Raw genomic sequence first — 24,118 nt, forward strand, 5'->3', positions numbered from 1 at the left:
CCAATAATAGAAATAGGGATGAACATTATCATAATAGCTCTCACATTTCAAGGAGGGGATTATGTTAATGTCATTCAGGCCAGTAAAGCATTTAGCAGTCGCAGCAGGAAGAACAGTAAAACGGTAAAGAATTATTAAAAGAACCATTTCTCTGTGTGTCATTTGCCAATGGCAATTTTACCACCCTATTCAGGGAACTATATGGGCTCCCTCTAGTAGCACTTATAAATATATTTAGGCTTTTTTTCCTTCTCTGTATGCTCCTTGAAGCCACATTACACTGGCTTTGTACCAGCAAATGACTGTATTTTCCATCATGTACACTTAATAACAGATATAATTCAGTAAACTAAGACATCAGAGGTAAAAATGGTGTTGATACAGGAGTCCGGCTTTGGGAGTCTATTCTGCCTTCCATGCTGTTTACAGGACTCTGCTGTCCCTTACTGTGGGTTTGCCCTAGTGCAATAAGCAGAATACAGACCAGTACATGTCAAATAAGAATAATGTTCCTATTGTGTAGCCATTCATACTCTCATGAAGTGTTTTCAGTGTTGAGTAATTCACTTACTTTATTAGATACAGGGGAAAAGAGATTACTTTGAAACAGTTAATACAGAACCAAATACCGCAAACATGAGAAAAATGAGCAGGTATCACTTGGTGTCTTCAAACTTTAAGTTTCCCCTGCTACAATTACCAAGATCATATTAACCAGAGTGACTTCAGAAGCAAGCCATGGCCTGGGAAATTGTTACAATTAAGGAAATCAACATATAGTAAGCACTGGTAATAGATGAAAATGGGTATAGGAAACCCAAGACACCTTATTTCAAATATTCATCCTCAAGGCACAATCCCTGAGCACAATTCAGCTACAGGAGAACATTGTCTGGTTATGGCACTCCGCAACTGAGCTCTTCCTCCAACAGAACTATAATCTAGCTGGTTAAAGCCTCCACCCTTGTCCTATGCTATTCTCTCATCACCTCACAACTCCACTTGTAATAATCTGAGAATATGATATTGCAATCCTTAACACCAGGCTATAAAATAGGGACGCTGGCTAATTCACATCAGGAATCCCCTTCAGCCTGACCACTAGCTTTTTATAACATTTAAGAAACACTGAAAACCTCACTGGTTTTCCTGCACTGAGGAATCTGAAATACTCAATGGGGCTGAACCAGTCACTGGCACAGCCTGGCAGGTTCCAGTGAATGGAAAGATGAAAGTGGGTAAGTTTACTTGGTTTTTTGCTAATTGTCCAGGCTCCTGTAGTTTAAAATGGACAATTCTAATAGACCAAGGGAAAAAGCCCTTCAGGATAAAGTGATAGAGAATATTTACCTCTTCCTCACTATTTGAAAGGTTTCCTTGTTCAGCTAAGTGTTCTCCACATGGCATCCAGTTGTAGCATTCAGGGAGGTCCTATCATACAAACAGATGTTCATTTCTGGTTTTATAGACTTCAAAGATCACTGGTTTCAAAAAATGCTTCTACAGCTGAAGGTCTTCAAGCAGCAGTATCAGGACTTTTGGGTGCATAAGGAATCCTTGAAACCACATAATATAGACATAATTTGTTGCTATGCTTTCTTCTCTTTACAGTTTCCATTGACAAATATTGCTGTTCTTTGTTTAACCTTAATGGTCTGTGTCCCCATCCCCCCTCAAACATTCAACCAGTTTATATACCAACAGAATATTGACAATATTTTAAACAAGAACAGTGGTAATATTTTCCACCTTGGTTTATATAAGAGATCATGATGCCAAAGAGATGCAGAAATAAGTAACACAGAATGACAACCTCTCCTCTGTCACATACTGCAAGAGCTCCACAATCTGTTGTGTCTGCTTGCAAAATCCTTGAATTATAAGGACATAGCATGCAGAAACTGCATGTCATGGTTGGATATTTAATTACAATTGAAAATTACTGTTATCAGCCAGTGATGTTGTCATGTCTACTGGGGGGAGGTGGGGGGAAATAAAGGAAAACTGTAATAACAAATAAAATGTGTGAAAATTGTATCAACACACTGACAGTACAATGCCAAAAAATGCTCACATTCTTGAAGTACTCTTTATTAAGAGTATGACCCCAAAAAATCTTTAGAAGCTGAAGTTGTCTTTTTAATGTTCACATGAATATTTCTTGCAATAAATGTTTTTACATGGACTCGGAATTTTTACTCCTGTTTTACTCTTTTTACTCCACACAAAGTCGTCTGTATCCATTAGAGCTTTATTAACGCCCTGCAGGGAGGGGACATGGTGCTCTGAGCGAAGACCAGATCTGAAATAAAAGACAAGAGTTAACACAGTCCCGCCCGGTGCCTGAAGGGAGGAGGGTCCGTCTGCAGGAACTCTGTCCTGCAGCTGCTGACTCAGGAGCCTGGAGAGCTTGGCCAGTGGTGCCCACAAAGGAAAACAGGGGCCAAAGTCCTCTGCAGCATTGTCTTGGGACACTGCCCGGTCTGGGGACAGCCCTACCAGGCTCTGTTTAGCTCAGGCTTGATGGGAGTGTATAGACACAGGCAGCTGCCCCTGGCAAGCCTCCACTGAGAACAGCTTTACATCCTCCAAGGAATCATTCGCATGAGACACTCGTGCATTGAGTCCACTTGTGCACGTCAAGTTACTCCCTAATTTAGCCACTCAAAGTAGATACATTCATCTATATAATTTCAGACCAGAAAAGACAATTTAGTCATAAAGACTCCTGGAGAACTGTATTAAGCGATTTCAGCCAAGCCAGGGATTATGATTAGGAAATCATCCAACAGGTGGGAGCAGAACCTCAGAGAAGGGTTGGTATAAAGAAGAGGTGGAGGTAGATGATAAAGGGGAACCACAAGCCTGCCCAGAGTACGTGCCAGAAGCAGCAGGGCAGTTGATGATAGAGCAGGGATTCTGAGCATGACCCAACACTCAGGGCTATCCCTTATCAAATACTTGAATCACAAGCTCAGAGGGGCAAGCCCTGCAATCCCTCAAATTATGGGGGAACAGTGCTCCTGCTCATAATTGAGCAATAAACATAGCAAGTTAAAATGGAGGTACTACTAGTATTTGCACATCAAAATACCCAGCAAGCCAAAGTCAGAATTGAAAAAGTCACTTAAGACTTGATGATCTGCCACAGAAGTCAGCTGGAGCTTCAGAACATCCTGCGAGTCTTGGGAATGTAAAGCCAGTGGTCGCTTCCCCCTCTGCTGGGAGTTGCACAAAGGGCAGAGCAGCTACCAGTGTGGCTCTCTCAGCCCAAAGGCCTGACACTGGCTGTATTGCACCACTGCCAGAGCTCCAGGCAGGTTCTGCAATATTCCAATGGCAGCACCTTGTCCTGAACCATGGGCAGCCAAGCACAGCTCTTCCTTTTGGCTACTCCACTTCCTTCCTTCTCCAAAACTAGTGAAGCCAGAAGTAAGCCATGCTTCTCCATCCCCACCTTCCTAGTTTTCTTTCCATAGCTCACTTTTCCATGCTGCAGACTTTCTATCCCTTCATTTTCTTCTCCTTCCCTCTCCTGTTTCCCTCCCTTTCCCCCCTCCCCCTGCTTTCTCTCCCTCTGCACTTTGTGAACTGCAGCGGCAGTGCTGAAGTCCAAAGTTCAGTAACTTGCTAAAGCACACAGATAAATATGAACCTTGGAGAATTTACATTTGCTCCAATGTAAACAGATAGCCAAGGGTCCCTTTATCAGCACTGGCTCAGGACAGTCGTGGGGGGTCTGAAGTGGCTCAATTTTGTATTTTGTTTTTTTTGGGGGGGTGTAAAGGCGGGAGGCTGTGCTGTGCCCACTCTCCTGACAGTCGGGCGTGTTACCTCAGGAACATGGTGTAAGGAAGCTGGAAGCAGGATAACCCGAAATTCAAACCCAAGAGACACCAGGCTGAAGACCATGGTCTCAAAGCTGACTCATCTCCAAGTGGAGCTGCTGGAAGCGCTGCTGGAGTCGGGGCTGACCAAGGAGACCTTGATCAAGGCATTGAGTGAAGCAGAACCCTACGGGCTCCAGAGTGAAAGTCAGCATGCTATCAATGCCCTCCAGACTGAGAAAGGGGAGCCCTGTCCCGACATTCCCAACCTCCCCAATGGAATGGGGGAGTCCAGGTTATCAGAAGATGAAACCTCAGATGACGGGGAGGAATTTACCCCTCCAATAATGAAGGAGCTGGAAAACTTGAGCCCTGAGGAGGCTGCTCACCAGAAGGCTGTGGTGGAAAGACTATTACAGTAAGGACAGATTTACTGCTCCTCTTTGCTGCTTTCTTGCACTCTCCCTCGAGCTCTCTTTTCCTTTCCCCTTCTCCTCAGTGTCCCTAGTATTCACAATTGATCTAGCTGCAGAGTCTTCATCTGTGCCAGGACTAGCAGCCCCCAAACACCCACAAATGCTTTATAAATGCTCAGATTTTCCTTTTATCTCGCTTAAAATGCATAAAGGAAGCTATGGAGCCTAATTACATATTTGACATGCTTATAGCATCAGGCTTCAGAATAGTCCAAGGCCTGTATAACTCCCATCTCTCTGACTGAATGCTAGGGTTTAGGATTTAAATTTTTAATAGAACTCACAATTTCAGTCATCAGGAAAGAAAAAAAAAAAGCTGGTCACTCTGAGCTGGTGCTATATTTGTACAGATGATACAATGAAGTTTTAATGTTTCCCTGCTGTATTTAAGGAGAATGATATTGTTAATTTCACTGGGGTTTGCTATAGATTATTGACCAAAGACAAATCAAGAGACCTTGTCCTTGTCGTTCTTCTGAGTATGAAGTTCCGTGACTTCACTGGGGATTTTTCTTGTAAAAAGCACACACCAAATACATGCAGAGGTTAAAACTTGGACAGAACACTGCTTCTACCATCTACTGCCTGTCACAATTACAAAGTACGTACGCAGCAACAGTTACAGGGTTTGCTGCCACACAAATTTGCCTTTGCATACAAGCATTTTTGAGATCAAAAGACAGGGCAGGGAAAGTTCCCTGAACCAATGGCCTCACAATAGACTCAGAGAAACATTCACTCATTTTCCCATTTGGGATTCTTACTGGGATACAATCCCCGTGGGAGACCCAAGAGGTTTGTCCAAGCAACGATCAGGCCCAGCCCACTATCTATCACAACAGATTCTTGCCTGTTTTGGGGCTATTTTGAAATGACAAGCTGATAGAAGACAGAGGTGCAGCAACATCCTGCACCTAAAATCTTCACTAGAAATCCAGCTAGGGAATTTCTCAGGCTTCCTGATCACTCTCTTTCACGTGCAAAGGAAATAAACAGAAAATATAGCAGAAGCAAACATCAAATCCCACCACAAAAGGCCAGAGCTAAGAAAACAGCATGACAAGAGTTAGCATTCCCTGTAAATACTTAAAAGAAAGTTCCCTGGCAGACTGGGAGTTGATGATACTGCAGAACCCAAGAGAGGAAAATTCACTGCTCTTACCTGGGTGGGGAAAACATTCCCAGTAATTCAGTCTTCCTCCTGGCCCAGTATGTCTCATTTCTTCCCCACTTCCAGCTCTGCCACATCTTCGAGTTTTCTCTACTTCCTTTACATCTTTCAGATTCTTTTTACCTATTTCCCTTCTCTCCTCACTATTGTTTCTGCTGCTATTCCTCCCATTTTGTTGTCTCCTTGCCTGATTCTCTCTCTGCCTCCCACTCTTTTTCCTCCCCTCATCCTAGTCTCCTTCTCATCTTCCTGAGTCTGCGTACAGGTCTTGGGGCAGTTTGAGCCCAGTGGCACCGGGCGGGCCCTGGCTAGTTACTAATTATCCAATGGCTTTATTATTTCTCTTTTGTCTTATAAATTTATAGATGAAAAGACCCTGATAAGCTTTTTGATCATTAACTTTTGATAGTTTATTAAGTATCTCTCCAGAAAGGAAGCCATGGAAGTTGAGGAAGAGCCCCTGACTTTGTCCCTTTTTCACTAATGAATGGGTGAAGCAGGACTGAAGTGACATCTGCTGTGATCTACGAACAGACACACGGATGGAGCGAATTCCTTCCTGTCACCCTCACTTCAGCACAATTTCTGGTTTCTGATCCTCCCTGCCTTTCTAGGAACTTGCTGCCAGTCTTCTCTGTGCTTACCAGCCTCACCACAAGTCTTACCTCTCTTCCAAACCTGTGACATTAACACCTTCTGATGAACAGTCAGACAGTCCACTGAGCAGCATTTCCATTTCACAAATGGAAACTGAGGTACAGACAAATTGTAGGACCTACCTAAACCTCTGAGACAGCACAGAGGAGACTGGGCAAGGAGAGGGACCTCCTAAGCCTCACACTGTCTCTTAACTACACAAGCTTTACTCTGAAACATCAGAGTTCTCTGTCATCAGTCTCCCCCACCACAGGATAGAGCAATTCACTTCTGCTGCTGAGGACAGTATGAAGGGACCAGAAGCCTCAGTTTCAGCAAAAAATTACAAGTATACTTATCGAGGTCTATAATAGATAGAAATCAACCAAGTTAAAATGAAAATGGTAGAAAGCCTGCATTGTGTCTTGGGGTGACATGTTTCAAATTTCTCATCAAAGCAACAGTGTGTCTAAAAATCTATTCAAAGCATCTGAACCAGTATCAGGAGTTGAAAATACCCTAAGAAGTTGTTACCTACTAATAAAGGGTTTTTTGGGTTTAAGATCAAACCTTTTCATTAATAGATGCCTACAAGTAACGTCCTTCAAATAGTGTTAAAATATTCTAAGGCAGGGCAGAACAGCCTATGACAGAAATTACTTCCAGCAATAGAAAAAGAAAGGCGGGCAAGAATCTCCATGCCCAGGGATTCCCAGCTAAAGGTCAATGCTTGCTAAGCTATTTCAGCATCTACACAGGGGTTTCAAAGCAGAAACCAGATGGAGGCAATTCTGCCTTTAGACAGAAGCCTCTCTGGGCATTATTAACAATTCCTAGTCTGCAGGCCAGATTTTAACAGAGAGATTGACTTGTGGGCAGCTACTGCTGCTAAAAGAAAGTCTTTGTGGTAACTGCAGCCATTGCTTATAAAGAAAAATCAGGAAAACTGTCCATTATTAGGCTTTCCAGGAGCTGGAAAGGGAAAAAAATGACAGCACCAAGAGACTAACTATGTCCTCACAGGACCACTGAAGTTGAAACCAGTCTTGAAATCTCTGGTCGAAGCTGAGTAGAACAGGGTGTAGAGAAGATACACCCACAGGACTGGGTGCACACATGGGTGTTGATTAGATTTTGTCCCTACAGAGAAAACATGCTAAAAGCAGTTCAGACAAAGATTTCTCTAGTGGGGAATTAACATAATTTCATTTTGTCCTTTCATATGTCTCACTGATCTCCTGTAGATTTACAGTTTGAATAAAAACATTCTTTCCATATCAATCCACACAGAAAACAAACTGCATCTATGATAAGAAATAAATGACTCAGTAGGGAGGTAGAGCTGTGTGGAGAAACTCCCAGATATTCCTAGAGTATAAAGCAAGAAGGAGGCTACCGTGGGGGAAGGGATCATACTACTGCAGGTAAAGCAAATGGAGAAAGGTATAGCAACAATCCACCTGTAGGGCAAGGGGTGAAATTCCATTAGGAAAGAGAGAAATTGAGATAAGCAACGGATTTCCCCTGGAGGCAGGGATAAAAGCATGTTTTCCAGGAGGAAAAAAGAAAACAAAGATATATAATGACAAAGGTTCAGTCTTTCCCCCTGCTTAGACTCTAGCTGGGGAATCTGGAGATGAAACTGCCACACCCCTTTCATTTCCACATATAAACCAAGATGAGGCAAACCAGGCCAAGTTCAACAGAAAGGAACACTGCCAGGATGGATGGTCTTACCTTCCCTCTGCCTAGCCCGGCTCCAGGCTGTGCACTGGGTTATGTAGCAGCTCCAGAGGAAAGGGCCAGGGGATGATCCTGAGCACTTCACAGCTCTGAACCTGTTTGAGCAGGGTCTGGTCCAAAGCAGCAATTCAGAACCCACCTCAGGGAACTGAAGGCTTCTCTCACCTGAGAATCAGAACAGGAAAGAAGAAGAGAGAGAGAGAGAATGAGGAAGAGGATAAGAAAGAAAAGAACAAAGGAAAAAGAAAAAGTCAGGAAGAGTGAAGGAAGGAGAAGGTCCCCTGAATGTTACATCTCCAGCTCTCTGGAATGGGTTTTCTTTAATGCTAACAACTTGATATTTACTTTCCATTTAAATTTGAGATCTTGCTATAAATTATCAACCAGCCTCTTGTTCCCTTTGAGTTTATAACTAACTACCTGGGTTACTTATTGTTCAGGTAACAAAAGGGAGGTGAAAACGCCCTTAAAAAGTGACCTCAGAACTAAGAAAATGGGAAGCTAACATGGAGAGAGGACCCTGGCCCCTGTGGTGGCGATGAGCCATAGGAAAGGGCTATGCTCACATTTTAATAAGCAACTGAGAGCAGGAGAGCAAGACTTCAGAAGAAGGAAGTAAAGCTACCTGTGTGAGACCAACTAGGAGACAGAGATTAGACCTGGAGAACAAGACCCTGGGGAGACAGCTTGCATCTGGGAAAAAAGGGAAACTGAAAGGCAGAAAACAGTCTTGGAGATAAGGAAGGAGAACTTGAGTAAGGCAGACCCATTTGTCTGAAACAATTGAGATTCGACTATAACAACAAGCAGGAGAACTCAGTTTAGAGTGAAATCCTCCCCTCTCACAGTCAATGACAGTCTTATAGCCAGTGAAAGAGAAAAGGTTTCTGATGTCTTAGCCTGTGATGGAAGCTCTGCAGGTGAACTGCGTATTTGGGCAAGGGTTCAGCTGACCACACTGTCATCACTTGGACTGTGGTGTAGCCTTGGGCCTAAAGGACTTGCTGCATTGATTTTGCAGACTGGCCTTTGACAATGTACAAAGTAACCAAGACTTCATACAATTGTCCTAGGAAATCACACTATACTAAGATTCCCTGCACTATTTTGCATCACAAAGCTCCCTGCTGTGTCAAAAGATGACAAAACCCACAAGTCTTTAACCACTGTGAGAAGAGACTCACAGACACTTCCTGGTTTATTCCTGCCACAAAGTGAAGATGTCAACAGGGGAGACAAAACTGACTCGACTGGGGTGCAAAAAGGAACTAACACGTAATAGAGGCTTCCATCAGTGGCAACAGTCTTTCCTCTTCCTATCTGAGCCAGAACTCAAATCTAAGAGACCAGATTCCCAATCAGAGTATTTTCTCCTCTATACAGGGACTTGGACAATGAATGCAGGGTGCAGGTGCTGGCCAGACTATCACAAGTACAAAGGCAGGAGACTGGTTTAGGCAGCAGGAGCAAAAAAAAAAAAAAAACCACATGAGGAAAGAAAAACTTTCTTAAATTCAGCTCAATTTGAGCCTTTGAAAGACAAAGATGGTTAAGGGAAGATGCTGAAAACCAGAAGCCTCTATGGCAAGTGCTCCAATGTAAAAGAGAAACAAATGTTCTATTTTAAGCAGGTTCTTCAAAAAGCTGTGACTGACACCATTCGTGTCACACTTTAACTGCTATGGAGTTTGCTCCTTGGACTATGCAGCCACTGGGAGAGGGGCTGCAGGGGAACAGAGATAAGGGTGTTTGTACTGAGAGAACAGGTGTGGACTTTGTCCTCCTTATCACTGTGCAGCCTCCAGCAACCTCCTGAGTCAACAAAGCAATGAACAGCACAGTTGTTGCCTATTGCTCAGATGTGTGTGCTTTTGTGACAGTTTCTGCACAATCCCAGGTACCTTTTTTTCTCCCTACTGCTCCTTTGATGCTGGTGTTGAATATGACACCAGCGTCCTCCTACAGCACTGCAAACCATTTCCTCCAGACATTTCACACAGAAGGCACAGAAGGATGCTCTTGTTCAAAGTGAGCCAGGGGCTATTTTGCAGAGGTGCTTTGGCACTGTTTGGATTTAGACTGACGGGTTTCACATCTTTATTTCTACTGTGACTTTCAGCTGTGGTGAAATCAATACACATAAAGTCACAGTTGTGTTTTCTCTATTTTCCTCAAGAACCTTCATGGATATTCCAACTGGAGATCATAAAAAACAGAGATTCACATTAATTATAAAATCCCAAACCGTTTCTCAGATTTTGTGAGCAGGTGTCAAATAGTTCTATTCCCTCAGCTGTTACCCAAAGGAGGGCAGCAATAGGGGGTATTAGTGGTTTGCCTGTAGTTCTATATTGCATTTAGAAGCTCCGGGTGGATCTAGGTGTGAATCAAAGTGTTTGAGTAACACGTAGCAGAAGTGTAAGAACACAATCCTGGATGATTTGTCATATACATATGCATACAGAGCTGTTATGTCGCAGTATAATGACAGCCTGTTTCCATTTGCTGAATCATTGCAAGGCAACCCAACCTGGACCACAATCAGGGCATGCATCAAGTTCAGTCTAGTATCACAATCAATCTGTCTTGGAAAACTTAGTACATCTGCCCCATATGCCTTAAAGAGAGGGGGACAGAGAAGAAAAGTTATGGGGGGAAAGGTAAGAGAGAGGTTGCCTCTGTGTATTTGGGAAATTACCCTGGTAACCGAAGTCTCTCCTAAGGGCAGACTGAAGCGTGTACAAAGAGCAGTTCAAAGGAAGCCAGTGTTACATTTTTTTGCACTTTATTTCCAATGCCATGCAGAGTCAAAACTGAGCAAGATAGCACACTGAGGAACAGCTTTCTCCCCTGCAGCCAATGAACACTCTGGCCTCACCAAACGTGATGGTGATGACTGACAAGTGCCCCTCAGGAGCTACTACTGCACTTCCTTGAAATCCAGGTCTGCTGAGAGCAGGTGTTTGATCTGTCTCCCCTGAGAAGTGTTTTCTGTTCCTTCCAGAGAGGATCCCTGGCGAGTAGCAAAGATGGTGAAGTCTTACCTCCAGCAGCACAACATCCCTCAGCGTGAGGTGGTAGACACTACTGGTCTGAACCAATCCCACCTCTCACAACACCTTAACAAGGGCACTCCCATGAAGACCCAAAAACGGGCAGCCCTGTATACCTGGTACGTCCGGAAGCAGCGAGAGGTGGCCCAGCGTAAGTATGGCAACGACTGCTCTCCTGTCTCAGTTTCAGAAAGGCCTCTGCTCTCCCTTGCTCGTCCTTACTCCCTATTGTTTTCAAGGAAAAAATTCCCTTGCTCCTTTGTGCTTGCAGAATTCACACACGCTGGCCAGGGTATACTGACAGATGAGCCCATGGGAGATGACCTGCCCACCAAGAAGGGAAGAAGAAACCGCTTTAAGTGGGGTCCTGCCTCACAACAGATCCTGTTCCAAGCCTATGAGAGGCAGAAAAACCCCAGCAAAGAAGAGAGGGAGGCACTGGTGGAAGAGTGCAACAGGTAAGGGTGGGTGTGTGTCTTTGATGAAGAGGGGCACAGCAGGGTCCCTCTGCATTCTTGGTGTTTGCTGGTGCCACTGGGAGGCAGGCCAAAGGTACAGCACTGAGTGTCACCACTGACACCAGCCACACTTAAATTAAATGCCACAACTGATCATTCCTTGTCCACAGAGCACAAGGAATGCCTCAGGTCTTGCAGGACCCTTCCACGCAGTGTGCCAGACCACAGCCACTTTGGGGCTGTGCACTTACTTTGTGTCTCCGACTAAGCCCAGCTCAGCAAGGCTCTTCTTGTGCTTTCCCCAACAGGGCAGAATGCATTCAGAGAGGTGTTTCCCCATCTCAGGCCCAGGGACTGGGCTCAAACCTGGTGACAGAGGTCAGAGTTTACAACTGGTTTGCCAATCGCAGGAAGGAGGAGGCTTTCCGGCACAAGTTGGCCATGGACACCTTCAGCGGACCACAGCCCACCTCTGCCCCCCCTCTAACTCCCCACAACTCCTCCTCCCTCCAGCCACCACCTGCTCTCTCACCCAGCAAAGTTCACGGTAAGAAACAACCAGAGGGAGATCTGAAAGAGGTGTGAATCTCCCCAAACTCAGTCACCCACACTGCCTCCTAAGTCCAGCCCTTTAGGAAATGAATCAACAGATAGAAAAAGCAGATTTGCTATAAGGGAAGAGCAAAGGTGACAAAGAGACCATGTCTCTGAGTGAGGAGGGTGGCTAGAATGTCAAGGGTGATAAAATTCAGTACCAAAACCCACAGCCAAAGCCTCTCACTTATTTTGAGGCCTCCTAGCTGGCAGGCAGCGATCCCAAACTTCCCGTTCCAGGAGTCAACGCTGCATATCAGAAATCAGTTCCATGCCCTTTCAGTCATGTGTGCCCCTTACTCCCTTCAATACCGGCCCCACTGGACTCTGTGACAGAGTTTTCAGGCATGAGGAAAAGTCATTCTCCATCCAAAAAGCGCACAGCTTTTTCAACTTCATAGGCCAGAGCTGGGGGTTGCTCTTGGTCTGGGAAGAGATGATCTCACCAAGACTCCTCTCTACAGCCACATCCAGAAGGGTGGTTTCCAGTGAACCCTGCTCGCTCCCTGCAGCACTCACAGCCAGTCAGTATTTGAGGAAGCAGTTACACCAAATTACAGGGGAAAGTCAGGGCAGGGTGCAAGAATGCCTGTTCTTCTGGTTCCCCTATTGACCATTAATATCTGCCCAAACACCTGTGGCAAAGTGCCCAAAAAGGAAACTGAATTTAGTGCCTGCCTAAGTTTCTCAGTTTCTCACTTGTAACAATCAGTTTCCCTCCTGTTGTGATGCAGGGGTGAGGTACAACCAACAGCCAGCCAGCGAGGCAGAGTCCTCCAGCAGCAACCACCACGGGAACAGCTCCATGGTGACCACTCAAACCATCCTGCATCAGGTTTCTCCCCCTGGACTGGAGCCCAGCCAGAACCTGTTGAGCACAGACACTAAGCTGGTAAGTGATGGATACTTCAGTTCTGCTGACTGGAAGATGTCAGGCCATCTGCCTGTGGTCGTAAAATGAACTATTCACGAGTTTTTTTTTTTGGAATGTTCTTAAACCCACCTTCTTATGTTACATACTGATACGTAACATATTGTTACACAATGCTATGTAATGGTACGTTATATTAGGGTCACTTTGCACTGACCATGTAAGATCAATAGTCCTGAGATACACGTGCCCCTCTAGACTGTGGTGAGGGCAGGTATTAGAGCATGAAAGCAAGAAGACATTTCCTTATGAGCAATTAAAACAGTTTGTTCTGGAAACACACCACTCAGGGTATGACAAGATTCCCTTCTTCCCAGGAAACCATATTCTCTCATCCTTTCCACAGAGAGATTCTCATCTCATGTCTGTCATTTGAACTCTACCCATCTCAAGAGAGTTGATCAAACCAGTGGGATTACCAGAACACAGATCCATACTTATGTCTATCTTACCTGTAAAAATGAAGGCCAACACTGGATGCAGACATGTACTGGATAACTAGATTGCCTCTTCAAAGCCAATTTCCTTCTGAGATCTGACCAGACCTTTTCCCACATCATTAACAACAAAGCACCAGAACTACATGACTGATCATTTTCAGTTTGCACATGTTACCTTGCTTTCAGGGAAACAGTTAGCAGAAGTTTGCATTAGCACAGGTTGGCCTGAGGCAAAGTTAAAGTCACCAAAAATAAGTATTATTTAAATCTCATCAGTCACTCACTTTGCTGGCTTTCTGGTCTCTGGCTGAAGTAAGTCAGTCTTTAATGAGGTCCTGAAAATCTTCTATGTCTGTCTTCTAAACCTGATATTAAGGTTGTTTGTCCCACTGTTTAACCTCTTGTTGCTTATTCTTACTAGAGATTCCTTACAGTTTTTTGTCTGAGGGGAGAGAAAAAAAGTATAATATAAGGCACTTCACTTTCTCTATCAGCCAAATCATTAGAATGCTTTTTTGCTCTTCCACAATACTATGACTACAGGTCTCTAAAGGAAAGAGGAACTCCTGGATTCCATGCTGAACTCTGCCACTAGAATTACCATGTAAAGTTACCTGAGCCTCTTAATTTCTCTGAGCATCACCTTCTGCCCTCAGCCATGGAACAGAAGATGATCTTTCCCTATAGAGAATGCAGTGGGCTTAATCTCATTCTTACGATTTCTTAAATGTGAAAGAACTAAACCAGCAGGGATTTACTCTTAGTATGTCAACAGCTGATCTGTGCTAGTTAATTGATGAGCACACAGAAAATGCAGACAAGGATATGTGAAGCCTTTCCAGTTAGCCAAGGAGAAGAGCAGGCAGCAAGAGAGGTGTTTATCACAGCTTTGGGAGTCGCCTGCTGCAGGTGCCACGTTCAGGGTTCTCCTTTCCCACAGGTATCAGCTCCTGGAGGAACTCTCCCTCCTGTCAGCACCCTGACTGCCCTGCACAGCCTAGAGCAAAGCCCACACACGCTGAGCCAGCAGACCCAGAACCTGATCATGGCATCCCTGCCAGGGGTCATGGCAATCGGGGCCAGCGAGACCCCATCCCTGGCACCCGCCTTCACCAACACAGGAGCCTCCACCCTGGTGATCGGTGAGTAGTGGCTGCAGTGACTCTGCTTCCAGCATTCACAGAACAGCTGCCTCTAATTGTTACAATTACCAGCCCCATTTTCAAAGCCTTATCACTAAGCTGGCAGTGATACAAACCCAAAGAAATCGTCACCAAAGATCAGCTGCACTGTTTGCAAGTACCACGGCTATTAAGGACAGATGTTCCTCATTCACATCACAATTAAATTACACACAAACCCACGTTTTAAGAGTTAAGATTCTTACAATCTATTCCGATGCCGATGTTTTGGTTTGCTGCTCTTCATCTTTCCAAGTATAAATGTAGTACTTCCTTAAAACGATGAAAATTGAAGCATGTTCATAGTGCTTGCAAGACAAAACATCCTGTTCCACTTCCTGTGAAGAGCAGCATATGCCTTTGGAATCCACAGCAGTAATTACTGTTTTTTTGTATTTTTCACTTTGACAGCTTTTTCTGGACTTTTATAAGATTTCTTTTCATTCCAAGACTAGTCTATTGCCAAAGTGCATCTCATGAGAGAAATGAAAATAAAATGTACACTTCTCTTACACTTTCTTCCCAGGAAGAAAGAGGCCTTGTTTTGTTCCATGGTGACAGCTGTGAACTAATTTCCATTTCTTCCCAAGATTATGATATAGATTTTAATTCTGTGCAAACAAAAAAAAACCAAGAAACTGGAGTGCTGGAGAGACCTGCTGATTTACAGGAACAGGATCGGGACAGTTGTGGGAAATGGGCAGTAATGTGTGAAACCTCACTGATTCAAATTCCTTAATTTGGCAGCCCTAGCAAAAAAGAATTTAAACTCCATTTCATGTGGCTGGACAGCTACAGCCTAGTTCTCTCTGTTGCCAACAGCTTCATAAAATGAGTAGAATTAACTGGGCACTGAGGTGATGCTCTGAATTTATTTCTGAGCAAGGCCTCCTCAGTGATCACTAACTGGAAAAGGGGCTATACTGGCACACAAAGATGTAGACAGGAACAAACACTGGAAACCAGAGATGGGTTTATGCAGTTTTTGCACATTTCCACTTCACTCTCACACGCATGAAATCTATTCTTAATCACAGACAACCAAGGGAACACCTGAAAAGCAGGATCTGAAATCACCCTGCAGTGCCAGGCTGCCACAATGACCGTTTCAGATGCCCCTACTGCAGAGCAGCCACACTCCTCCTGAAGTGTGGGACACCACTGGCATCAGTCCTTGTTTTCCAGGCCTGGCCTCAACCCAGCCCCAGAGTGTTCCTGTAATAAACAGCACGGGGAGCAGCCTCACTACCCTGCAGCCTGTCCAGTTCTCGCAGCAACTGCACCCATCCTACCAGCAGCCCCTCATGCAGCAAGTCCAGAGTCACATCAACCAGAGCCCCTTCATGGCCACCATGGCTCAGATACAGAACCCTCATGGTAAGAACGTGAACTCATTTGCTCAAGTAAACAAAAATAAAGACAGGTTCCCAAGCAGTGGAACAGTGGTGGAATTTGCTGGGTCCTTGGGCTTACAGCACTGTTTTCCTCCTCTGTTATTGTCACTCTCATTATGAAATTATTTTTCAATTGTATTTATCTCCCTGTCCCTCCACTCGCAGCATTTTGAAGACAGACAGCAGGTCCCAGTGCATGAGGAGAACAACTCAACCAAAGCTCCAGCATCCATATGATGTTGTTTTCTTTCATGTACAGCTCTCTATGGCCCCAAGTCTGAAGTGACCCAATACACACACACAGGCCTCTTACCACAAACCATGGTGATAACAGATACAGCCAATCTCAGTGCCCTGACCAGCCTGACACCAACTAAACAGGTAAGCCTTTATTTAGCCTTTGTTCCCCCACCTGAGAGCTGCACCAGTCCGAAGACTGCTCCTTGCATGTCAAAGAGTTTTTGGGCGTGTCTAAGCCATCCCAGCAGGAGCATCTTTCTTATTGCCTGGCCTTGCTGGTACCAGCTGCAGTATTGGAGGCACTAGAGCAAGTTCTTCACTGCATCATCAACGAGAATTTAATCTCCCCAGAAACTGCACCTGCTCAACTTTTCTCTCACACCTGTTAGAAGGGATGTAGCAGCCAGGCACTATTAACTCTCTTTTCTCTAGGCATTCACACCTGACTCGGAGACTCACACCGAGTCTGGGATGCACACACCAGTGTCACAGGCACCAACAATCCACCTACAGAACCAAGACACAACCATCCAGCACCTTCAGCCAGGCCCACGTCTCACCTCGAGCCCTGCTGGTAAGAGCAGCAGCCACTATTGTGGCTCTTCAGCCACGTATTGCCTAGTTTTTCTTGACAACACTGTAAAATCCAGTTAGAAAATGGTAATTGGGGCTCACAATTCCCTAAAAGGACTCTGCCAGTGTCCTGAAGGGTTTAAAAAGTTGATATAAGGAAAAGACTCAGAGCAGAGTCCGTGTAAGGCCAGACTGTGGAAATTAGCCCCTTCAGAATCCAGAAAGGAAAATATCTTGAAAAATATCAACAAAATCAGTGTCAGTGAGTACCCAGCCCTGCAGGCAGTTTTCAGGGCTGAGAAGCCCAAGACTCCCTCACGAAGACTTCAATTGGGTCTTCTCAGTTCTAAGGGGAGAACTAGGACATCAGCTAGAATTCTTAGAACTGAACTCTCTGGAGATTGCTGCCCTCAATGTTTTCAGGCTGGCTGTGGAGCCAAGCCAGGTATTTAGCAGTACACAAAACACTCAGACAAAAGCAGTAATGCCCCTAAGCCAGGAGAGTGCAGCCATGCTGGAAATGGGGGGTTGTACATGCACAATAAGGGGACTGATGAGAATTTGCAATTGACTTCTGCCTGTACCTTTGACAGTGTCCTCCAGCAGCCTGGTGCTGTACCAAAGCTCCGACTCCACCAACAGCCACAGCCAGCTGCTGCCATCCACTCACAATGTCATCGAGACCTTCATCTCTACACAGATGGCATCTTCCAGCCAGTAACCACAACAAGTAGCTCATGAGTGACTGGCATGACCAACCCGCCAGGTGCAACTCCAGCCGTGTTTGCCACCACTGTCACCACTGCCTCACACAAACCCCTACTCAGCTGCCTCCAGGAGAGAAAACGTCTCAGGCTCAAGACAGAGAACATGGAAAGATGATGCTGGCACTGCTAAAATCCACTGCCTCCACCCTCCCCCAAAATAGCAAACCTAAACCCCAGGAGCCAGCTCAGAATGGTCAGACATCCTTTTGTGGCTGCCCAAGAAGGAATCCCAACAGTGCCAGGGCATACATGGGACTTTCATTCAGCTCAGCTCAAGCTGGGCCTGTACAAACCTGCCAACACCAGACTAAATCATGGGGGAAAGAGCAAAGCTGAGCTGCCAAAGAAGGGACACCACCTTTAAACACTCTCCTCCTTTGCTGCAAGGAAGCACCCAACAAGAACTATGAGAAATAACAGCACCTTGGAGGTTCCTGACTTTGCAATGAGAATAACCAAGAAACAGATTTGGGAATGGCTTGGCACAAACCTGTCAGTATGGGATCACTGACAAGCTACAAATCCTTAATTAACTACCAAAATACCAAACATTGTCAGTTGAAAACGACCTGCTCTAAAATCATGCTATCCCAGTGGAAATGGCTTGGTTGTTTTTGATATAGCTCTGCTTTGTTTTAAATGCAGAAATTAAAGTTTAACAGCTGCAAGGAGATTCCAGTTCTCTGCATTAACCCCACAGATTCTCATTTGTGTGACTTGCTGAATGATTTGCAGAACGGCATTCCCCACTGGGTCCCTGATGCTGTCCAGCACCTGGGAGGTTCCCATGCTCCCCAGAGAGTAGAGGTTCCCTCACTTTTCTCTATGAACACTCAGCCTGGATTCATTTTACAGAACATGGCTCATTCTCAGCTTCCCTGTAGGCTTGATTTGTAGTTCTCGATATGCAAATAACTGCCCTGGGGTCTAAGAGTCTTGCTTGCACTAAGTGAAGGGTTTTAGTCCCTAGGATCTACTTATACAATTCCTCTTCTAATTATTCCTCTCTATTTATTCTCAACATCCACATCACTGATACACCATTAGCCAGATGTGAAAAAAGCCCCAGTTAATAGGTTTTTGTCTTTGTGATTGAAACTGAGCTACTCTTTCAAATGTGAAATGGATGAAAAACCTTGAGACTAGAAGGGAGAATTGAAAAAGCCCAACAGTGAACTCTTCAGTTACCGTATCTGGGAATGCCAAAATTGCGTATGTCCATTAAAAGTTTCATTGATAAGAGCTTCCTCTAGATACCATCAACAATTTCAGTAACTAGATTCTCTGAGGAATTTTACCCTATAATTGTTTCCCAATTTCCCATGTACATCAGTTGCAAATATATCTAACTTCCAGTTAGCATAAAAATAAACCCAAAACAAAGCAAAAGGAAATGTTTAGGCCACCATGCATTTGAAAGCCCAGGTTTAAACTTCAGTACACTGAAGTTTTAACTGCACATAAGACAAATAACTTCTGCTGGCACATTCTGTTAGATTACAAGCCAAGTTTCTACTTAGCTTTTTTATTTTTGGATGCCAGCTGTGTTTTCTTGACTAAAAACCAGCAAGAATCTTACAATTTCCCATGCTCAAAGAGCTACACTTCACTATTTTGGTTTCTCTAATCTGGTGTTCTGGTCTCCTGAACTGAGCCAATAAATTTGATTTACTGAAACCCAACAATCTTAAAAACAGAATTATTTATCAATAACAGTTAATTTCCTGAAAGACTGGAAGTATAAACAGACTGTCATACTGAAAACTACCAAACCTCACAGTATTTCAGAGAGACAAAAGTCATTAACTAGCCCAAACAAGGACAGCAAGGTGCTTTTTAAACTAGGCTTAAGTCCTCCCTGCAGCACTTTCATAGCATTGATCATCCAGCAACTAAAGAGCCATCCTGAGCCACCTCTATCTCTGCTGGCGAGAATCTGAATACAGCAAGAAAGTCACTGTTGTACAAAACCTATCAAATTAAGTAAGTCCAAGAGTGTAGTAAAATTTAATAACAACAGATGCCATTAAAAAAACCCTATACATGAAAAAAATTTTCAATGGACACAACTGGAACAGTAGGATGCATTTATAACAACCCTGAAATCAGCTCACCACACTGTTTATGTGTAGGGGCCCTGGCGAGGTGCAGATTGCAGAGGGATTAGTAACACAGCAGGTTTCAAAAACAGATTGTTATGATGATCGCAGGGAAAAAATAAGGGCCCTGATTTTTGACAAGATGCTTTGGATAAATGAGTCTCCCACGGGCTGGAGCTATTCTCAGTAGTCTACAAGGAGGCAAAGAGAAAAAGGAGTTGATCACCTGTTGCCATTCAATTCAATGCTAAATTCAATTCATCATATACTTTCCCCAGGAGGGTTTCATGATGTGAAGGAACAGACCAGGAGGGATGCAGCTATGATTACATCCCTCTGCCATGCAAGTCTGGCACAGTATTTAATCCTTTTAGATTGGGCCTGCATAAGCAGCAGCACAGACAACTGCTGTGTGAGGAGAACAATGTTCCCTTCCTTGGGGACGCCAACAGCACAGGAAGTCACTTCATTAGTCTCTCAGGCCACTGGGCTTTCAGAACAGAAGCTTTGCCAATTAATTTTCCCTCATCTGCAGCAACTCTTGTTAGGTTTTCTTTCGGTTTCCTTCATCCATCACAGCCACTTGCCATTTTCAGAGCAAAATCATAATTCTTTTTTCTTCTTCTTCTTCTTTTTCTTTTTCACAGCTCCTGGCAGCACTGAGTTCTCTCTGTGATTGCTGTCCTGTCTCTCCTGCTGGCCATTTGCAGACACCAACCGAGGCAAATCTTTGCAGATCTGGTCACACTCTGCTGGGTCCATTATTTTCTCTTGAATATTGTTCTCTCTCCTAATTTTCTTCTTCTTCTTTTTTTTCTGGCTGTGCTCTACATAACCCTGACTCTGATCCTGGTTGGAACCCTGGGACAATGCAGGAAAAGCACTTTGCTTCAGAATATCTGCAGCTGACACGGCAGCCTCCTGGTACCTTTGCCACTCTTGGTCATTGTCTGTGTCACTGGAAAGGTAACAAGAGGGAAGGAAGTTGTGTTGCACTTTTGCCTTGAATTCACCCAAAATCTGGACAGCAGAGTAATCTGAGATGAGAACACGTGATAAACACCCAGTGGCTCTGGGACTCCCACACCTCCAGTTTGCATTTAACCAGTCTGAAGGCCAAGGTGTTCTTTACACACAGTAGGAGGGGAAAGAAAATCTCCCACAAACTTTTCTAGTTCCCCGACACTAAAAAAGAAACAAAATTCTGGTCTAGTCAAATATAAAGAGTCATAAATACAGACTTCTCAAGCTCTTCAGCTTCCTATTTCCTTGTGGGAGTCCCAGCTGCCTCTGAAATGTGGGATGCAACAGAACTTGAGCAAAGCAGCTGCCAGCACCTTACCTGGAGCTAACTGGCCGCCTCCTCCTTGCTGCAGGGCAAGGCTCCGGTTTCCCGCAGTCTCCAGGGACAGAGGAAGAAAAGAGGCGAAAACCTGAAGTAGGGAAAGGGGGGGTTTAGGCACAATATAAAACAGAGGTAGAAGCAATCAATTGCCATTTCCCTAGAATCCTCAGTGCTGTTATTGTATTTCCACAGTGCTTGACAGCAATTATTTGGGATCATGTGGGAGGACTTGGGGCACAGAGGTCAGAGCTGCAAAGTAACAGCTCTCACAGACACCAACAGAAACTCTTTTACAGCAAATGTTTATTAGTTAGTTGGATGTACAGCTGGTGACATACAGGATCCATCTCACTTGTCCGCAGTTAACAGTCACAAAACAGCCACAATGGCTGAGACTGGAACTCACCATCATCTTCAGAGTCAGACTGTGCCACCGAAGTGTGTGATGGTCCTGATGAGTCCTTCAAGACAGTGATGAAACTAAACAGAAAAGTCCAGTCAGATCTTAGACAGGTTTGTGCAAACCGAGCTAAAGTTGTGTATTTCTGGGAAACAAGACTAGAGGGAGATGTTGCATAGATCCTTTTTCGTTTGTGAGGCTGCCTCAGCTCCCTGTTTCCAGAGCAGATCAGGCCTTCTCTCCTCAGCAATGCATGCCACAAGAATAGTTTAAAAACAGCATTTCTAAAGCCAACTCTAAACACCAGGAATTCCAGTTCTCCAGGGCTATGTTTGAACAATACATAGACAGTGGCAGCCCAGCTCCACACATTCTGCCAGCACAACCCTGAATCAAGTACTGGTTTAGGTTGTAAAAACAAATCAAAGATTCTCCTGCTAGCCATTACAGCATGGAAGTGCTAAGGCACTCAAATTATCTTTCCTCCCCACAAGACATTCACCACAGAGGCAAATGGAGACAAGCAGTGCTGCACAGAGAGTTTTACCAGATGGGCACAGCATATCAGCAAAGTTAGGTCACAGAATATTGGAAGCCTGTACTTAATACAGGAACGAAGGAGACAAGATATTGAATTTCCTGGGTTTAGCACACAAAAACATCAGTGTAACTGACCCACAGAACAAACGTTTTTAGCCTTGCATGCCAGTACCTGTCTAGCATAGTTCCCAGTTTCTTTGCAACGTGTGCTCTGAACTCTGGAGTCGTCTGGAGCTCATTGTCACCATCCTCGCAGCTGATCGCCTCACGCCCGTTTGAAATAAGAACAAAGATTATCTCTTTCAAGGCCAATAACATCCGGCCCTCTCACCCAAACACTTAAAAAACGTATTAGTCTTTCCAGATTTAAGCATAATTTCAGATTCTGATTGGACAAATTCCCCAAACAGAATTGGGCCTTTCAGTATGAAGTATCACAAGGTACAAAGTAGAAGCAGCACAAATATTACACATTAATTCTTTCTTCAGGGAAACATTAAGTCTGAAACCAGAAGCAAAAATACCTCAGGTTTGGCTGATCTTTAGGCTGCAACCGATCCTTTCTAAAGCCCCCTGAAAAGGAAGTAGCAAAGGCACGTTTAGAACCCTGCAGCCAGGACCTCTTTAACCCCTGTCAGGCACATGTTAGACCATAAAGAATAATGCCTGAAAGACAAGCCTGGCCCACCTTCGGGGGAGAACAGTTATGAGGGGAAAGGGAAACTTCCCACAGGCCAGCACTGCCAAGAAGGGGCTCTGGGCCCAGCTGAAGGCCGGGCATGGCCTCGGGAGGGCCGGGCAGAGCCCCCTTCAGTTCTGACACCGGCACCGCGACAAAGAGAAGTCGCCGCCTGAACACGGCTCCCCGCGGGTCAGGAGGAGCTGCGGAGGGGGCCGGACCGGAGCGGCGGGGCGGGGAAGAGAGAGGAGGGCACGCCGCAGTGGGGGAGCAGAGCCCAGCCTGTCCACCGCTCCTCACCGCCGCGCGGCTCCGCCGGCGTCGCCATCGCCGCCTGCGCGGCGCAGTCCCAGGCAGCCTCCCGGAACCGCGCGGCCGCTTCGCCAGCGCTGTCCGAGTCCGAGCTGGTATCGCTGTCCGGGCCCGAGCCGCCACTGGGCGCCACCATCTTGCAAGCGCGGGACACGATGGGCGTTGTGGTACAGCCGCGGTGCATGCCGGGAGGTGTAGTCCGGCTGCATAGCATGCCGGGAACTGTAGTCCGACACGGCCCCCCCATACCCGAATTTCACAAACTCATCCTTGTTTCAATCAGCATCTGGAGGATACGGTTCATACCTTTGGGGCCCTGTTAACCTCTTAATCAGCTACTACACTGAGACGACAAACTTTTTGCTTTTTGCTTGAATGTAGAAGCTGTGCCAAACCCTGCTGCTTTACTGACTGGTTGGAAACGAGAAAGCTGCTTTGTTAGAGATTTTCACTGCTCGTGCAGGTAGGACTGCTTTGTGTGGTCCTCATGCCATCAGCACTATCCTGTTACGTACTATATCTTCATCGCAACTAGAAATTTTCTGGTGTGATACAATAACGTGTTTGGTGATCCCAGGTGGGCTTCTGGATGACCATTTTGCCGTAGGTTTTGCTAAGCCTATGTGCTGCTGAAAGCAGCAGGAAGACTCAGTATAACTGTGTTTTTATCCTCCTGGGCACTTCCTGGCTTGCACCTTCCAACCTTCACCCTAGAGCTGTGCAGTCTCAGGCCACCTGTCAGCAGACAGGCCGCTGACAATATCCTTGGGCTCTTTCTGATAGGCTCCCTTGGCACTGTTCCCTCATAAGGCTCACCTTCAGTGGAAGACGTTGGTTTAGGATTCATCCGTTCTCCCCTGTGTAAAAGAACAAGCAATTTTGGACTGTTTTGTACCTTGGAGTCCTCAGGACTGATGGGGTGCCCCGCAGAGCTGGGACAAACCCTCCAGAAGTGCCTTCTCGGGCAGGCCACCTCCTCTCCCTCCCTTTGGTCCCTCTGCTTCTTTGGTTTCTCACAACTGTATAAATACCTTTATCAAGCTCTCTGTTTCCAACCTGGAGATGTTTCTCAGCTCAGATCCTAGCACTCTGCACTCGTAAGTCAACAATTTGTTTCCCTCAAACTTCTTCCCTTCCCTTTCCGTCCTTCCTTCCTTTTCCGTCCTTCCTTTTCTTTCCTCCCTTCCTGCTCGGGCCGAGCATTCGATACCAACTTCTTGCTGTCCCCGGAGGCCGCCGTTTGGACGCGGCCCCGAGCA

At 45.3% G+C, this 24,118-nt stretch overlaps 2 protein-coding genes across 4 annotated transcripts; one reads left to right on the forward strand and one right to left on the reverse strand.

Annotated features, from left to right (window-relative positions):
* Nucleotides 1-554: 554 nt before the first annotated feature.
* Nucleotides 555-24,059, reverse strand: C18H12orf43 (chromosome 18 C12orf43 homolog). Of its 2 annotated transcripts, none has more exons than XM_032128287.1 (7): nucleotides 23,676-24,059; nucleotides 22,393-22,441; nucleotides 22,041-22,139; nucleotides 21,335-21,408; nucleotides 20,926-21,016; nucleotides 7,848-20,541; nucleotides 555-2,302 (listed from the first exon to the last, which is right to left on the reverse strand). In XM_032128287.1, the coding sequence occupies exons 1-6, from the start codon at nucleotides 23,704-23,706 to the stop codon at nucleotides 20,187-20,189; spliced, it is 699 nt and encodes a 232-aa protein (XP_031984178.1). In that variant the 5' UTR covers nucleotides 23,707-24,059; the 3' UTR covers nucleotides 555-2,302; nucleotides 7,848-20,186. The 2 variants fall into 2 exon arrangements, with proteins under 2 accessions (XP_031984178.1, XP_031984177.1); XM_032128286.1 differs by lacking the exon at nucleotides 23,676-24,059 and adding an exon at nucleotides 22,848-23,033.
* Nucleotides 3,089-18,181, forward strand: HNF1A (HNF1 homeobox A). Of its 2 annotated transcripts, XM_032128284.1 has the most exons (10): nucleotides 3,089-4,245; nucleotides 10,858-11,057; nucleotides 11,178-11,364; nucleotides 11,673-11,911; nucleotides 12,693-12,850; nucleotides 14,270-14,471; nucleotides 15,696-15,887; nucleotides 16,164-16,285; nucleotides 16,577-16,718; nucleotides 17,311-18,181. In XM_032128284.1, exons 1-10 carry the CDS (start codon nucleotides 3,911-3,913, stop codon nucleotides 17,436-17,438), a joined length of 1,905 nt encoding a protein of 634 aa, XP_031984175.1. In that variant the 5' UTR covers nucleotides 3,089-3,910; the 3' UTR covers nucleotides 17,439-18,181. The 2 variants fall into 2 exon arrangements, with proteins under 2 accessions (XP_031984175.1, XP_031984174.1); XM_032128283.1 differs by having other exon boundaries at nucleotides 10,858-11,364.
* Nucleotides 24,060-24,118: the final 59 nt, after the last annotated feature.

Source organism: Corvus moneduloides, chromosome 18 (assembly GCF_009650955.1).
Source record: "Corvus moneduloides isolate bCorMon1 chromosome 18, bCorMon1.pri, whole genome shotgun sequence".
Lineage (NCBI taxonomy): Eukaryota > Metazoa > Chordata > Aves > Passeriformes > Corvidae > Corvus > Corvus moneduloides.

What these genes read in the sequence shown, in the direction of transcription:
- C18H12orf43 (XM_032128286.1), bottom strand. Translation starts at nt 22,995, where the DNA reads ATGGTGGCGCCCAGTGGCGGCTCGGGCCCGGACAGCGATACCAGCTCG. An exon ending in CTGGGAACTATGCTAGACAG is followed by an intron (nt 21,409 to 22,040) that starts GTACTGGCATGC and finishes TTTTCTGTTTAG; the next exon opens with TTTCATCACTGTCTTGAAGG. An exon ending in AGGCGGCCAGTTAGCTCCAG is followed by an intron (nt 20,542 to 20,925) that starts GTAAGGTGCTGG and finishes TTACCTTTCCAG; the next exon opens with TGACACAGACAATGACCAAG.
- HNF1A (XM_032128283.1), top strand. Translation starts at nt 3,911, where the DNA reads ATGGTCTCAAAGCTGACTCATCTCCAAGTGGAGCTGCTGGAAGCGCTG. An exon ending in GTGGTGGAAAGACTATTACA is followed by an intron (nt 4,246 to 10,857) that starts GTAAGGACAGAT and finishes TGTTCCTTCCAG; the next exon opens with AGAGGATCCCTGGCGAGTAG. An exon ending in TCAGATACAGAACCCTCATG is followed by an intron (nt 15,888 to 16,163) that starts GTAAGAACGTGA and finishes TTTCATGTACAG; the next exon opens with CTCTCTATGGCCCCAAGTCT.